Source organism: Globicephala melas, chromosome 1 (genome assembly GCF_963455315.2).
Source record: "Globicephala melas chromosome 1, mGloMel1.2, whole genome shotgun sequence".
In the NCBI taxonomy this organism is placed as follows: Eukaryota; Metazoa; Chordata; class Mammalia; order Artiodactyla; family Delphinidae; genus Globicephala; species Globicephala melas.
Window position 1 is genome coordinate 120,159,170 of NC_083314.1, and position 16,927 is coordinate 120,176,096.

Genomic DNA, 16,927 nt, shown 5'->3' on the forward strand with positions numbered 1-16,927 from the left:
TTTTCACTTGAATGTTTTTCTGTAGCAGCACAATGATAAGCTATTAATTTTATGAGCTAAGTGAACTGGTTGAGTGATTTCCCCCTTACATGTAAATCTTAAATAATGTTAGGTTGTCAGGTCTTTAATGATAGCTACAAGGTCCATATATTTTTCCTGTATATAAGTCTTTTTTTGTTTTTTGTTTTGTAAAGGATTGATTGCTTAACTACTTTGATTTCTTCTAGGTGCATTGCTTGTCCTTAAGATCTTTTTAGGATAACTACAAATAAGAAACCTTAAAGCATCAGACTAATCAGTTCAATCTTTTGATGTTTTTAAATGGAAGGGAAAGAAAGGGGTAATAAAATATCAGGGAGAGAGCAAGATCTTTATCTCTAAGTCAAACTCCCTTATTTGGGAAGATGGAGTTTTACTCTTCCAAGTGGCATAGGTAGGATTTCCTAGGACTCTGGATGTCCTGATTTCTTTTTTTTTTCTTTTTTGTGTATCTATTGCAGTTTTTGGGTTTGCTGTTCCCATGAGGTTTGTTGTTTTTTTTTTCCCCACACACACGCACTGTATTTTATTTTTACAAGAGATAAATAAACTGACACCAAGCATTGTAAATGGATGACCACAACAAAAGCAACAATGATTACAATTATCAAACACGAAACACACTCATACTATGTCATAATACTGACATTCAGTCCAGTAAGGATGTCCTGATTTCTAATCCAGTGCCCTCGTCACCAAACGAGGGAGACTGTCTCAGCTTTTGAAGCCATTTCAGCTTTTTCGTTAAGAACAGAAAATCCCCACTAACACTGTAGATTTGTCAGCTTGCTTATTAATAAAAGTCTGTTGAGGGCTTCCCTGGTGACGCAGTGGTTGAGAGTCCGCCTGCCGATGCAGGGGATACGGGTTCGTGCCCCGGTCCGGGAAAATCCCACATGCTGCGGAGCGACTGGGCCCGTGAGCCATGGCCGCTGAGCCTGCGTGTCTGGAGCCTGTGCTCAACAACGGGAGAGGCCACAACAGTGAGAGGCCCGCTTACCGCAAAAAAAAAAGTGTTGAAACAGATGAGTTTTTTAAATTAGTTTTGTTTTCTGAAACAATTGTAAATTCCCTAGATTAGCATGAAGAGAACTTAAGAGAGAAGTTCTTAAAGATGAGATTCTGGAGGATTAAAGATGGAAACTTTAAGGAATTCATATCGCTGTCCTATACGGAATGACAGCAGTCTAGATGTGGGTGCTTTTGAAGCTAGAATGAAGGGAACTTTTGTAAAAAAGTAAACACCCTAAAGAGAAATAGGGTTTCAGAATAGAGACAGGCAGTTTCTATTTGGAGGAAAGTAAATGAAGGCATTTTGGGATAAGTTTGACTTGAGGCAGAGTCCCTTTTAATGTTAAGCACTGATATGGTGGACTCTGAACCCTTAGCATATGGTACCTAGCCTAAAAGAGCCAGGCGAGAGTGGTTGTGGGAAAGATGCAGGTGTGTGGAGAAATAACTGAGGGTGAAATCAAGCAAAACTGTCGCTTGGGCTGTAATAGAATGTTACATATGAACTCTAGGACAAGTCTTATCTCTTGAATGAAATGAAATTAAGACTTTATACATTGTAAAGTTACATGTAATTGTTAAGTATTGTTCTTCTAAATTATCTCATATCAAAACAATTTTTGAAACTGAGGAGAAGAATAAAGGGAACAAGTTAAGGACATGGCTTTCCAAAGGGCAAGAGACTAGGGGAAGAGCCAAAACATAAATAGATTAGGTAGGAACAGTTCTTTTCCTGCTTTCACCTGGGCAAAAAGAATGACATTTGCCCTTCACATAGGAGTGGAATGAGTTTTTCTGTGGACGCTTTCAAGATTGGAATGTCAAATGCTGATGACTTACTTAACCAACTGTTTATTTTTCTTAGAGTCTAACATGTTTACTTTTAGCTTTCCACAGGGATATTTGAGTTTGGGATGGGGGGTGTTTTTCAGGGAACATTTGAGTTTGATGAATTTTCTTGATATGTCTCCCTGATATTGTTATTTTTTTGCCTCTAAAATATGAGTATCTCTTAACAATGAGGTTTAGTTCCATTTGTAAACCTGAAGTGGAAAGTGTTGCTGTCTTAAATAAGTTTGGCTTCAAGTCAGCAAGTTTTCAAGTGTGCAGTTTGTAAGAAAATGTTGTATGGTTTTATTACTATTGGTACCAAGATATTTGGCAGTTGTTTAAATACTGAAACTGGTTTTAGATTTACTTGAATTGTGTCTCATAAGATCAAAATGTTAGACTCACTTCCTCTTTGAAAAGAGTATGGAAAACAAAGTGTGAGAATTTTGTTTACAGTATATGGGATTTCTCTGTGCTGTTGCCCATATAAGTAGGGGGGAGTTTCTTGCATTTTTTAAGTTAGTCACAAATCTTAAATTTTTATTTACTCAGTTGCTTTTATTCTTTGGCCAATTTTGTGATGGTGAATAGACCACTTTCTAAAACTATAAAGTTGCCTTTTTGGCAACATCTAACAGACAAAAACAGCTTTCTGCCAGTATTTTTTGTCTAGCTGTAATAATTTTATAAAAGATAAATTACAAACTAAATAAATTTTTTTTTCAAATAAAGGAGTTAAATAGGGAAACTCAGGTTCTCTTTCTCTCCAACTTTTTGTTTCAAATTTTTTTATACCTTCAGAAAATTGGAAAAATAGTACAGCGAACACCCATGTTTATATTTCCTATCCAGATGGACCATTTTCAAAAAGTTTGCAACATGTACTTTGTATGTATACTTTTTTTGGTGCCTGAGCCATTTCAAAGTAAGTTGCCAACTGTTGCTCTAAATAAATTTTCAATAATATCAACATATTTAAGTTTCCCTGGTTGTCAGAAAAAGTGTCTTTTGTAGCTATTTGTGTGTTGGGGGGGGGGAGCTTGTTTTTGTTTTTTAAATCCAGAGACCATTCAAGGTTCATGCATCGCATTTGAGTATGTCTCTTTAGTCTCTTAATTCCAGAAAGTCACCTAGAAGAACGTACTTGCGCAAGCTGTTGAGCTTTGTGTTTCATTGATTTTGCTTCTTAGAACCTCTTCAGTAGTGATTATTCTTTATGTCCTTCATCAAGATATTTTTAATAAAATTGTGTTGTAATTTGGACACAGCATATTAAAACTTTAAATGTCATATTAAAAGATATCTTGAAGATTAGTGTTTATACATGTAGTTTATAGGTTACTTATCAGGAAACAAAGATGTTGGCCAGATCTTAAAATAATGAAGTCTTTAAATAATAGCTTTTAAGTGGGTTTTTTTCCCCCCAAAATGTTTTTTTCTCCATTGAAGATTTACATTTTATTTAAAATTTGTAGTGTAACAAATCCAAATGGATAAGAAAACAAAAGAAAAAAAATAGTGGGCCATCCATTCCTCCCAGCATCACCACTGGGGAACCGTGGACCGCTGTTCCAGACTGAATTTAGAGCATTAATTCTGTAATTGAATCGAGATTATGCCTAAATGTTTACCTATCTTATTTAAAAGTATGTGGATGGCTTTGTTTTTTATTAATAGTGATGCTCTAGAACTAAAAGTTACGATTAGTATAAGGCAAAAAGAAAATAAAAGAGCATTTAGATTTTTTTTTTTTAATTACAGAGTAGTTTTCTGACACTAATGAATATTTAAAATAAAACAGGAGCAATTCTGACCCTCTGTGCTTTTGTTTTTATAACCTGTACTTACAGTGGATATAATTTTGTATTAAAATTTAGGGGGTTTTTTTTAGGTCAACAAGGGCAGACACAAGATTATTCAAAGGCTTGGGAGGAATATTACAAGAAGCAAGGTATTGTTTTTATTAGAACTGAGATTCTTTGGGGCTTTTAGTTGTGGTTACAGCAACAAAGTTGTTTTGTTTTCTCAAAGGTCAAGCAGTTCCTGCCCCTACTGGTGCTCCACCAGGTGGTCAGCCAGATTATAGTGCAGCCTGGGCTGAGTACTATAGACAACAAGCAGCCTACTACGCCCAGACAAGTCCCCAGGGAATGCCACAGCATCCTCCAGCACCTCAGGTATAATAAATTTGCTAATGTGTTGATTTCAACTCCAGTCCTGTTTTCTGCATGTTTACTGTTGTCTGGGATTATGTTTGCCTTTTAAATTTTTATCAGGCAAAGTATAACTAAATGAAGTACTGTGGTATATTGTTTGGGTTTTTTTGTTTGTTTGTTTGTTTTTTACAATGCTTTCTGGCATCTGAGTGCTAGATATCTCTATAATGCCTTTGATTTTAAAAATAAATTTTTTTCCCCCAGGGATTTGCAAATCATGCAAGAAGCCACCACCATTTATATTAACCAGTTTTTCTTTCTTAAAGGATTCACTCCTGAGTTAGCTCCATTTAAAGGATTTTCTTTAACTTTTTGTGTATTTCTTATGTATCTCTTCTGCACAGGGCCAATAATAAGAAGTGGACAATACAGTATTTGCTTCATTGTGTGGGGGAAAAAAACCTTTGTTAAATATATGGATGCAGACGGCTTGATGAAGATCTTAATTTTGTTTTTGGTTTAAAATAGTGTTTTTTCTTTCTTTCTTTCTTTCTTTTTTTTCTTTTTTTTTTTTGAAAATGTACAAAATATCTATCACTACTGATAGGAGGTTAATATTTCTGTGTAGAAATGAAAATTGGTTTGTTTTTAGTATTTAGTGTAGATGTACACATTCCAGCAAATGTATTTGCAACTATTATGTGGTCAATGCTTTGTGATATAAATGTACTTTTTTCAATGTATACTTTCACTTTTAAAATGCCTGTTTTGTGCTTTACAATAAATGATATGAAACCTCCTGTGTCGGTAAGTTGGATATGTGGGTATTTAAAGGATTCATAATTTCTTAGCAATGATAAATTAAGATACATATACACAAATATATAAGCTTTCCCCATGAAATATTAATTTGAGTTTTTAAACACTGGCATGTTTTTTTCCCCCTTGCAGTATAGTAGTAGATTGGAGGATCTTTTCCATTTATTGTATTTGGCTGTTTCAGCACAAGTAATCCTGATATCTTCATTTTTTTCCCCTTCTGTTTGATTAAAAACTGCATGTGTGTACAGTGATCTTTTGGCATACTTCCATTGCATTAACAGTGAAATTTCCTTTTATACATGACCACTGTTTCAGACCTGTACTGCTGCTATAACAGTTAACCTTTCTGTTTTTAATTTGATAATTACTTGATTTCCAAGACTGTTTCAGTTTTCGGATAGTGAATATGAGTAGTCTATAATAAGAACAGTTTTTTCATGTAAAGCAGCTCTTGCAAATGTATACAATATTAGAGTGTTTCTTTCTAAATTTAGGGTAGAAAAAGTAGTAGTGTGCAAAAAGTATAGCTACAGTGCATCTGCCATTGAAACATTATTGGGGTATGAAAATGTTCGTTTTTTTTTTCTTTTTTTTCTTTTTGCAGTATAGATAAGCTTTGTTTTGTAAATGCACAAGTCCAATCATTGAATCAACTTAATTTTTTTATGTACTTAAAATCATTTTATTACTCTATAACACTCATGCTGAAGTTCTGATATTTTGTTGAAATCCATTGTTTTACTCTTTGCATATTTGTTGGCTCTTTGCATATTAATATATTAGACTACATGCAAATACAGTCTGTCTTGCCATTGTCTGTTGAAGTGCAGGTTTGATCCAGCCAGTATAGAACTAGCTCTGTAGGGGTGAGGAGGACTGTGCTGTGTATCATCCTTGATTGTGTTCCTTCAAGGAGCATTGCACTGTAAGTACATCAGAATGACAAATTGATGAACTGCAACAGTATCTTTTTGTCAATGTTCCACATAATGCAAATGCCATACTTTGTGTGAATATTATGTTGGAATACAGTGCTTATATCTTGGAAAACCATAACTGCTTCTTAATTTAACGTAGAATAATTCATAGGTCTGTATTTTTTTTTAAAGTGAGCTTAATGGGTAAGTATTTTTGATATGCTTTAGCTATAGCTAAAGAAAACTGATCATTAACAAAGTTGAATAGTATTACTCATTGGTGCTCCTAAAATATATTGTTTTTCAGTGTAAAACATGCATATCTTATATATTAATATGAAAGACTTGAAATGTATCAGACAGAGTGGTTTTCAGTTTGCAAATATTAAGCAATGTAGTGGTTTTAACACCATTTCCTATATATATATATACTAGTTCTTTCATTGGTGGGGGAGCACCATTTGCTGTTCTGAATATACTATAAAGAAAGATGTGCAAGGACATAAATGTTGAGATTACGTATAGGGTAGAAAATAGCAGTACAGTTCATTGTAGATGTTTTGAAATGTTGTTTGACTGTTTTATAGAACCTAGAGTGACTTCCCTTACCCTTATTTAGATATGGATATGTAGTTCTAGCTTCAAGTTTAATAGTTAAGGAGTTATCTGTTATCTTTAAGAGTAGGGTATTGATGTGAACAGTTTCAGTATTTTGCATGATACTGTTTTATAGATGAACTTTTAGGAAAGTGGTACATTTATTAATTAAACTGAAGAGATAGTTCAGTTGGATTCAATATCATAACTCACAAATTGGAGGCTGTTGATTTTGATTCATTTAAGGTTTAAAATCTTTATTAATTGCAAACAGTGCAATTATTTATACTTCACAGTGCCTTCCCAGACCTTCCACCTTAGGTTCTGCTGCAAAAAGCAACAGGTAAGCACAACCTAAGGACATATATAAATAAATATTTCAGTACATTAATGTTGTCCCTGTGAGGTTTTTGTGGTTGTGTATTCAAAAGCAATCTGCTACTGCTTCCCCAAAGTGTATTTTGTTATTTATGCTACCATTTCAGTGGAAAGTCTTTAAGTTGTTCAAACAACTGTTTACATTTCTGGGTAATGTTTTTTATTTTAATTTTTTAAATTAAAATGGGAAAAAATGATGAGTAGATTGCTGCTGTAATTAAACTACATCCGAACTTTTCCCAAATATAGAAGAATTGTTAAAATTTTAAAAAGGACAGTTATATAGTTTTCAGGATTTAGGAAATCATTTGGTCAGACACTTCAACAGCCTTCACAATCTGTTTATGATTGACAAGACATTTTCTTTGCCCTCCAAAGCTATGGAGTCTTTATTTTTTTTCTTATTCTTGAACTGTAGTAATTCAGTAAGGACATTATGGGTCAAGAATTTCATTATGACTTTTTTTTTTAGACAATTCAGTTTTCATAACTTTTTTATATACACTGAAAAAGGAAAAAATTATAAGAAATACTGGCAGTAAGTTTTGGTAAAGGCATGTGCATCAGTGAAATGTTAACTGTATAGCAAATAACCTTTCATAATCTGTATAGCAACCAATATTTTTCTGGTTTATAATACTTTAATAACTGACGCTGCATTTTATTTTTTGCCAGTTTAAAATGTTTGTGTGTTCTTATAGATGATTTTAACTGGTACATATTTTGAGTTAAGATGAATGTATTAAAGCAGCATCATATCAGTTTTGTTTATTCGATTTCTAAAATGTGCTGATCCTTTTAAAACTCCTGCTTATCTTTGCAACAAAGAAAAATATTCAAAAATACTGCCTTCATTTTCACACACAGTGCTGAAGATGCTGCAAGCACCAAATCATAGCTCATAAAATCAGGTCCTGAGATAGTTACCCATAAGAGGAATCCTTTGAGTGTATGCCATTGGTGAGCCGATGAGCATGGACCATAGAAGGGCTCAATGTAGAAGGTAAAATTGGCAAATCATAATTGAGAAAAATGAAATGTTTTCCCATACATAATATATGGTATAGGGTGTAATGTACCTGCTTTGATCACTTTTCATTTTAAAGTGCTATATTCACTTGATCTTAAATGTTCCATGAACTGTTAAATTTTGAAAGTCATGTAGTTATTGCACCACATTTATGTGTGTGTATGTGTGTTTTAATAGTCAATGATAGGTATGTTAAGATTGATATTAAGGAGCTCTTTGAACCTTAAGAGCCTGTCAAGTTTTGGTTAGTTGTAGTTTGCATTTTTATAAAACAAAATACATATGAATGCTAATAGATATTGGGGCATTGTTTCTATCTCATGAGAATTTTTTTTATTCATTATCATAAGCCTTCACTGATACTGCAAGTATTTTTTAAATGGCGCTAATCTTAACCTTGAAATAAATGGAAAGCAGAAAAGGTGAGCCAGTTGATTTGAATGCAATGGATGTTAGGAGTGGTAGAAAGAATGTTTAGCTTGAAATTGATTTATTTTATTTAGCACTTAAACTTGACAATGTGTTTTTGTTTTTAAGATTTCTTAGTGTGGTAGTACTTAGAATTCTTATGGTTTGATGTTTCTTTTAGAAATGGGAAGTATACTTTCATTTTTAATTAATGAAAATGGTTTTAATACTAAAACTAGTGGTTTAATACTAGTTGTTTATGAGCATTGTAAAATACATCCTTAGACAGATACCTTAGTAGTTAATTACAGGAGTGGGTTTGGGTAGGAGTGAACAGAGTACCTTAAGAGGGAAATAGAAATGTATTCAAAGTGATAACATTTGTTTGAATACTCTGCCAGGAGAACCACTTCTGCCTGCAAAGTTATGTTGTCTAGAATAAGGTTGTAGAAATTACTAATTAATGAAGATGTCTTTATTTTCTGAAAATTCTGCCTCACTTTAAAATGTATTTTAACAATACCTAGTTAAAGATAATTTTGACTCTGAAAATAACCTTAGTTTTTGTTTAGTCACTTGAGTTTTCTTGCCACAGTAAACTTTTGAGGGATTTTTTTAAATTGGTGCTTTTAAGAAAGCAAATAAGTCCCAGGATTTTATTTTCTTCAGTGATACCCCTATAGAAACTCTTAAATGTATTTGCACATATATATATATTTTTTCTTATGCATGCTCAATGCATTTTCGTCCTGAGAAAAGTGTTCTCTACAGAAACTACCCGTGTAAAAAGAAGATTGGCTTAAAATGGCTACTGTGATGGGAACAGTGTCTTAGGGAGATGCAGCTTGGACTTGAGGTAAATTGAATACTTTACAAACTGTGGTTTAGAGTTTGCTTTAATACCATTGTATGTAAAAGGGTACATGATTGCTGTAATTTTGTATTGATCATGGTTTCCTCAATAAAAAAATAAATGTACATTGGTGAATATTATAAGGGAATGTTCGTCTCTTTTCTAAAATACTGAAAGACTTTTTTTTAAATACAGAAGTGACTTTATTATGGGTTTACATTGTAAAATAAAATTGTCTTCCAGACAATTAAAATATAAAACAACTTGATTAGTACATGGTTGCTAATTATTTACAAACTCACTTTAAAAACTCAAAATTGAAGATTGTGCCATTTTTCCCTAAATCTAATTCTAGATCTTGAAATCTTTGATTATGTTGAAATTGTTTTCTCCTGCATGAACTATTAATACAAAGTTTTCTCATTAAAATATAATTTGTTCAGGCAAGGTCACAACATAAATTTGCTTTTATAAGCTTGAATATATATCACACACATTTGAAAAGTACGTTTGATATTCTCAACACTCAGAACTCTGTATTAGGCAGTGGTTTCCATCACATTTGCTCTGGCAGTTGTTTCTTAAAAGTCTTTAGTTTTTTTGTTTTCTCCACACACAGGGAGAAATGACACCCCTACCCCCTCATATCTCTGCTTCAGAAAGACTCTGAAACTACAACAACCAAAATGATAAACTACTGAGGAAAAAAGCCCACTCAAATTGATAGGTTCCAAATTCCTTAACTCAGCTATTTCAGACTAATTTTAGGTGTGCATAGCTCATAAGTGTTATTCTTTCATGCAAAATATGTCCGATTTATGGTTTTTTTTAAACATCATTGCTTGTAAACATGGGAAATACGCAGCCTTTGTATGGGTTCTGATAGAAATAATTGAGTAAATTTCCCACTTGGCCTTACTAAATTACACACCAACGTATACTGCGTAATGTGAATCTGGTGCTCATTTGAAAAGGAAGGAGGTACTTTTCAGACGAGCTTGTGTTGTGAAGACTGTTGGGGAAAGGAATGAGGAGTCAGCATAGTGGCACTTCCAGTTTCCTTTTCTGGCCCCGCCACAGAAAGGATGGATGCAGTAAGAAAGTCGGAGAGAGAGGGTGTGTGTTCCAGGGAGAGGGAAGGGGACCTAGTAGTCGTCAGCTAAAAAAGAGAGAAGAAAAGTGATTTTTTTTTAAAGGAAAACATTTTTAAATAGAATAAAAGTTCTAGATTCAAAGAGTGATTAATTCTTACTTTCAATGGTAAGAATGCAGGTACTAGCTGCAGAGCCTTTATTGTTCACTGCTTTACACATATACTCTCCTTCATCTTCTGGGAAAGTTTCTGGTAAATAAAGACAGTAAGTTTCTCCTCTTTCAATATATTGATAGTCTTCTCCATCCTGCAATATTTCTCCTTCAAACCACCATGTAATTTCTGGTTTGGGTTCTCCTGTTACTTTAACAGTAAATCTAACTGGCTCACTGTCTACAACCGATGTGTTTTTTAGAGGCTTCTTAAACCACGGAGCTCCTGATCTGGTTTCCGCTTCATCTTCAATGGTGGAGCCATTCATGTTGCTACCCTCTTCTTCCTCCTCCTCTTCTCTTTTCTATAATAAAATAAGTGCATTCAAGTTGGCATTTATACTGTAGTACTATTTTCAGGACAGTGGTTTAGTAATAGAATTTGGAGGTAAATATATTTTTCCCCCCAAAGTAAAGAACGTGTAAGTATGCTTACTACAAAGTATTTTATAAAACATTTCAATTACTTGAAAACTATTAAAAATTTTTTTAATACCTCTTCATAAAACTTCATTGTCTTTAAAAGGTCATCTTTGGAAAATAAAGGAAATATAAGCCTGGTACCTTTTGTAGTGCTGCATCAATTTCCTTTTGTTCAAACTGCATGCGTAATAACTTTTGCTCTTCAATTCTTCTTTGTTCTTCTTCTTCTCTTGCCTTAGCCATTCGTTCAAATCTAGCTTTCATATTCACTTTATGAGTAAATGGAGCCTCACTTTTTTTTGCAGGCTTGATATCAACATCTTCTTCCTTTACAAAAATGGGCCAAGAATTAGAATTGTTGTCTAAAAACGAACAAGAACTGAGATGTTAATAGTTCTGAAGATGTCTAGGCACAAAATAATTAACATGTTTGGTTATGCCTATTTGCCACACTGCAGACATGGACATTTTCACTATCCCCCAATTTGGGAAAGATGAAAGTTTCATTTGTGAACTATTTTCTTAACTATTGGAATCCTTTTCTCCCAGTGTAAAGATCATACATTATCTCTGGAGTCCTGGTGTATTTATTTGCCCAACCAAATCTCAGTGCTTGTTGATAATGAGTAACAGAAAAGGGTGAGGGTATGATGCATTGTTAACAATTATTAAAATACTTCCTTCTCGTTAGAGTCTCCATATCACTCTTCACCCTACTACATAATACAGAAATGTAATTTCTGTTATTTCCCACTTCATGATTTCTTTCCTCGCTCTTTGTTAATAACTGAGATGAATTCCATTCAACAAATAATTTATTGATGGGCAATGGCAAAGAATGTTTTCAGGGAGAATAAACAGGAAGACAACTATTGAAAGAGGCAATGGTGGAACTTGGGGAAATCATTGAGGTGAAGTATGGTTCTGAGTCAGTCTGTTTAGGGGTGAGAGCTGGAAGCCATGAAAATAAGGGGGTAATTTAAGAGCAGAATTTAAACTGTCAGATAGTGTGAGTCTGTAAAACCAGTTTGGTGATGATGAGATCACTCACTGGCCTTTTGATAGCAGTTTTAGTAGAGTGGGGTCTTATGGGTACAGTTAATCCATGGTTTCAAAAGTACTTTAGTTGTAGTCGACTCTTGGTTTCTAAACTACTTAGACTCTTGTGGGTCTATCTGGAAATGCCACCACTTCATATTTCACTGTACTATGAGGAAATTGCTTCCAGGTACCACGTGCAACCAATAAAGGAAATTTTGAAACAAGCTGTAAAATAACTGCCTGTGTAAGAAAAATCTTGGTTCATCAATGTTTTACATTAGTTTGAGGTGTTGCACCGCAGCTCCAATGAATGTAGAAGGAGGAGTTAAAAGTAAGTTGGATAGTTTTTCTGGTTCTCCTGAATCAAATTTTTATTTGATACTGGAAAGTGCTAGAACATCAGACACAACCAGAGACCTAATGGGTAAATTCTATTGTTAACGCCATTATTTAACCTTCAGTGGATAAACATAAAGCCTGACTACCATTATTGTTAATGAACAGTGTTGATATGATTGTTTATTATATTTAAAAGATAGGGTAAAAAGTACATGTTAAACAACGGTTTGCTTGCTTAACAAGCAAAGTATTAAACTGCAGTTTTAATCTCAGCAGGCTTTTCTGAGACTTACATGGAAAGAAAAATGGACCTCCTTTTTCAGACTTAAAACAGTTCATGTTATTCTTTGCTTACAAAATAAATCTTCAAGATAGGATGTTTCAGCAGGCACAATAACTGCTATTCTGACTGAATCCCTCCTGGTTAATAACTTGCCTTCTGAATTTTTGCATAAAATTTTGTGTCGGGCTTCTCTGGTGGCGCAGTGGTTGGGAGTCCGCCTGCCGATGCAGGGGACCACGGGTTCGTGTCCTGATCCGGGAGGATCCCACATGCCGCGGAGCGGCTGGGCCCGTGAGCCATGGCCGCTGAGCCTGCGCGTCCGGAGCCTGTGCTCCGCAACGGGAGAGGCCACAACAGTGAGAGGCCCGCGTACCGCAAAAAAAAAAAGGATTCATAAGTTAACTGGGAGAAAGTTCATGAACAGTCTTTCAGTTATTGAGTACAGTTGCCTTTTGTTGAATCCCTGAAAAGCCAGGTTAAAAGTGTTTCCAGGAAATGAATCTACTAAGAGAGTCACGTTATAAATGGAATGATCTTTGTTCTAGAGTCTAGGTGCATTCTTAGCAGGGCATTGATACTCCCAGCATGTGGATATTACAGGCAACCGAAATAGGCAATGAATTTGGGATAAAAATGCAAGGAATGGTTTTGGAGTGCACCTTGTAAGATCTAGATAGAATGTCAAACTAAGGAAATTAAGTGGTTTACCTACCAAATGTTAGTACAGGTTAAGGGTTACAGGAGCTGGGACGGAATTCTTAGATTAGGTTACATGAATGAGTTAGGCCTTGAAAGGTGTCTGGAACATAAAGAGAAGGTATTTTCTAAAGGAGGAAAACAAATATCAGATGGGAGGGGAAGATCCTACTCTGGAAGTTGATTATACTCTGCCAAAACTATGCTAACACAGGATCTCAGTGACCCTTAATCTAGAGGGATATGATAGGAGGAATGTCAGGTTCTACACAGGAAACTCAATTTAGGACATCTTCATGGATTACAGAAGATCAGCCAGGTCCTAATCTCATATCCTTTTATACAAGAGTCAGTAATAGCATTAAAACCAGAAGCTACGTACCTCATTTATTTTACCTACAAATTTTATAGGACTAGGTATCACTGAGGTTTCACTATCTTTTTAAAAAAAAAGGAAGCACATGCATGCTTATTTAAATTCTTTACCTTCTGTGATTTGTCTCTAAAGGATCAACTGATCTTATGGCCCATCCGTCCATTTAATGTTGGTGTTCTCCAGGGTTTTATCATTCACCTTCCAACTATTAACTCTCAAGATGGTTTTATCTACATCTATACTTTGAAACAATCTGTAGCTCCTGCCTCTTCCCTGAGCCCAGTACCTGTGTTTCAGACTGCCATTATCTTTCCAAATATAGCTCAAACTTCACAGGTCCAAAACAGTTTATTCACCCCTCCCTCCTCTCCTGACCTCCTGAATTCTCTGTAGCATCATCTAGTTTGCCCGGTAATCTTGAAGCAATGTTAGGCTTCTCAGCAACCACCTGCCTGTAACTCAGTTTTGTTAAAGTTGGGTCAATTTTTCTCCCTTGCCCCCAACTTCATGACCATCTTCCAGTTTATCCTCCATGATCCCAGGATTCTGTAAACATAAGCCTTTTATCACTCTGTCTTAAAACTGATTATTTGGGCTTCCCTGGTGGCGCAGTGGTTAAGAATCCACTTGCCAATGCAGGGGACACGGGTTTGAGCCCTGGTCCGGGAAGACCCACATGCCGCGGAGCAACTAAGCCCATGCACCACTACTGAGCCTGCGCTCTAGGGCCCGCGAGCCACGAAAACCGTGCTCTGCAACAAGAGAAGCCACCGCAATAAGAAGCCCACGCACTGCAACGAAGAGTAGCTCCCACTTGCCGCAACTAGAGAAAGCCCGCGCGCAGCAACAAAGACCCAATGCAGCCAAAAAAAACCCCTGATTATTAACATTGTTCCCGGGTTATAGTGCCCACAAGGTTAAAAAGGCCCTTCAGCTAGCTGCAACCTAGTTTTACAACATTTTATCCTATCACCTATTATATGAACCTTTCCTTTGAACCTATTTTCCACTCTGCCAGATAAAGTTTTACAACCTTCCTGTTGACTCACATTGTCCTTCCAATCTGGAATGCTTTCCCTCTTTAACTGAAACTTCTATTCAACCTTCACATTCAGCTAAAATGTCATTTTCTCAGCCCTGTTAAACATCTCCTAGGAATACTGATTCCATACTACTTGATCCCATAACACTAAATACATAACTATCTTAGCACTTAATGACAATTTTAATTGTTTTCATACATCTCATTAGGCTGGATTTCTTGAAGGCATATTCACTTTTATGTACCCAAAACTTAACATAGGGCCCAACATAGAAGATATTAAAAATAGCAATGGCATTAGTTTTTAGCTGTGACAAAATGGTTTATAACCCAGTCCCTAAGTCCTTATGTTTTTGTGTATGTTGCACTAAGTTCAGATGCATATCAATTTAATTGATATCTGGATGTTCTACAGCATCTCCATTTGTCTAGCTTGTGACCTCCCTTCCTACCAAACTCCTATGTTCCCCTATTACCTAGTATACCCAGTCACTTTGATTCCTCTCCACCACCATTTCCAAGCTAAGTCTTGCCAGTTTTGTATCCTACATACTTATCAGTCCTCTCCATTCCAGTTCTAGTTCAAATCCTCATGTTTTCTCTGACCACCCTGTACAAAATTGTACCACATAATCTATAGTCTTTTACCCTGCTTTGTTAATCTCCATAGCTTTTATTTATTACCCAATCATTGTTTCCATTCCCTGTCTCCTGCCCCACACCTGTTAGATTCTAAACACCATATGAGCGAGGACTGCAGGTTTATTCACCAATGTAGTCCCAGTGTCCAGAACAGTCTCCGGAACATAGTAGGCTTTCAAATAATTTTTTAATGCATAAGTCTAAAGCCATCTTTAGCTTCAGCATGATCTTGCGATAAAGATGCCTATTTGATAATATCATTCCATGTTTTAAAAATCCCTTCATTGCACCCCAATAAAACAAAGTTCCTTAATATGGCATCTAAGATGGGTCATCTTGCCTGTGCTTGCGTCTTCATCATCTTTTGCCGTGCTTGCACTCTACTTGTCTCAGTAATAATGAATTGCTTATAGTCCTGGAATTTGCCCATAGTTTCATCATTCTTTTTATTCACCAATCTCCTCTGAAGACCCTCCCAAATTCCCATACCTGTTTTATAGTTAAATGTATGATGAAAATCAATTTTTAGAAGAATATATGTTAAATATAACATAAAATGGCAATTTTGACAGAATAAGTTTTCCAGATCTTATTTAAACCAATATTCATAATCATGGAACTAGTCCTTAAGCTGGAATGGCCATTATAGGTCATCTAGTGAGTGCCTCCTTATTTTACATATGGAGGTACTTCAAATTCATGTCACCTGAATTCTGATTTAGGCTCTGCCACTGAATGATTGGCATGACTTTGAACATATCATATAGGCTTTGTTGGCCTCATCTTTAAGAAAGTAGGTATGAATCATCTCTGGAGTTTAATATACACTGGTTCTACTGATTCAAAGTAAAACTTGTGCCAATAAATATTTCTGAGCTATTTTTGCTAAAGTGAACCATTTGATGTTCACTGTAGGCTTTAATTCTTATAAAAGTCATTTTGGAACAATGCTAGAGTAGGGAAATCTTTTTAAAGTCTCTTAAGATCTTAATGTGCTTTTGCTATTTAGTTCCAAGATTATTTTATACACTGATGGTTAACTGTAAATTCCAACACTTATTTCAAAGTCAATGTTATTTCTGTTAAGTTCATCATCATTACTGAACTATAACTGTTAAATATAAAACAGTATTACCTCATGAAAGTTTTCTGCTTCTCGCTCTTTAATTTCAAGATCAATTGCTCTTCTTCTTGCTCGTTCTTCTTCTATCTTTTTCTGTATTTGTTTTTCAGACAATTGTCCAATTTTTTCAAACTTGCTTTTTAGATTTTTAGCTTGAATAGAGCCACTCCTTTTCAATTTGATTAATTCTTCATATTCCCTGCTCAGTTCAAAGGTTTCATTTTCTTCTTCTTCCTTCAAAAAAATTGATTTTTATATATTAAATACCAGAAAATTAGTTTGTACAATAAACCATCCAGAAAGTTCACTATTTCTTATTTGAAGCCAAAACTAAATGTTAAATAACTTCCTCCCTAAACACAGTGCCTAAATTTACTAATTAAAAGTAGTGCTACAAATTTAAGACTGTAGATAACATTTCATTTAAAATGCTATTTAATTAGGGACTATGGCTCAAAACCTCATTAACATTCCATTATAACCTGCTAAAAGTAAAATATGTACACGATTAGCTTTTACTAGGAATTGTAGGAAGACCTTTGTTTAGGGGAAGGTAAAGAAAATTCAAAAACTACTGGGCTAGGAGTCAATAGTTCTGACTCTGATACTGTGTGG

The 16,927-nt window shown here is 34.9% G+C and overlaps 2 protein-coding genes across 26 annotated transcripts in view; one reads left to right on the forward strand and one right to left on the reverse strand.

Moving 5' to 3' along the window:
* The window catches only part of FUBP1 (far upstream element binding protein 1), a 48,879-nt gene that overhangs the window by 24,824 nt on the left and 7,128 nt on the right, over nucleotides 1–16,927 (forward strand). For 7 of the 24 annotated variants that reach the window (XM_060303768.1, XM_060303798.1, XM_060303790.1 and 4 more), the window contains 3 exons: nucleotides 3,773–3,832; nucleotides 3,913–4,058; nucleotides 5,685–9,204. In XM_060303768.1, coding sequence (XP_060159751.1) covers nucleotides 3,773–3,832; nucleotides 3,913–4,058; nucleotides 5,685–5,723 — 245 coding nt within the window. In that variant the 3' untranslated portion in view covers nucleotides 5,724–9,204. Of the gene's footprint in view, nucleotides 1–3,772; nucleotides 3,833–3,912; nucleotides 4,838–5,684; nucleotides 9,206–16,927 lie in introns of those variants that run through there. The other 17 variants (XM_060303829.1, XM_060303850.1, XM_060303858.1 and 14 more) reach the window with 13 other exon arrangements.
* Nucleotides 9,228–16,927, reverse strand: part of NEXN (nexilin F-actin binding protein) — a 58,331-nt gene continuing 50,631 nt past the window's right edge. For both annotated transcript variants that reach the window (XM_060303928.2, XM_060303923.2), the window contains 4 exons: nucleotides 16,325–16,546; nucleotides 10,912–11,097; nucleotides 10,295–10,652; nucleotides 9,228–10,201 (listed from right to left, as the gene is read on the reverse strand). In XM_060303928.2, the coding sequence (XP_060159911.1) occupies nucleotides 10,188–10,201; nucleotides 10,295–10,652; nucleotides 10,912–11,097; nucleotides 16,325–16,546 (780 nt within the window). In that variant the 3' untranslated portion in view covers nucleotides 9,228–10,187. The remainder of the gene's footprint in view (nucleotides 10,202–10,294; nucleotides 10,653–10,911; nucleotides 11,098–16,324; nucleotides 16,547–16,927) is intronic.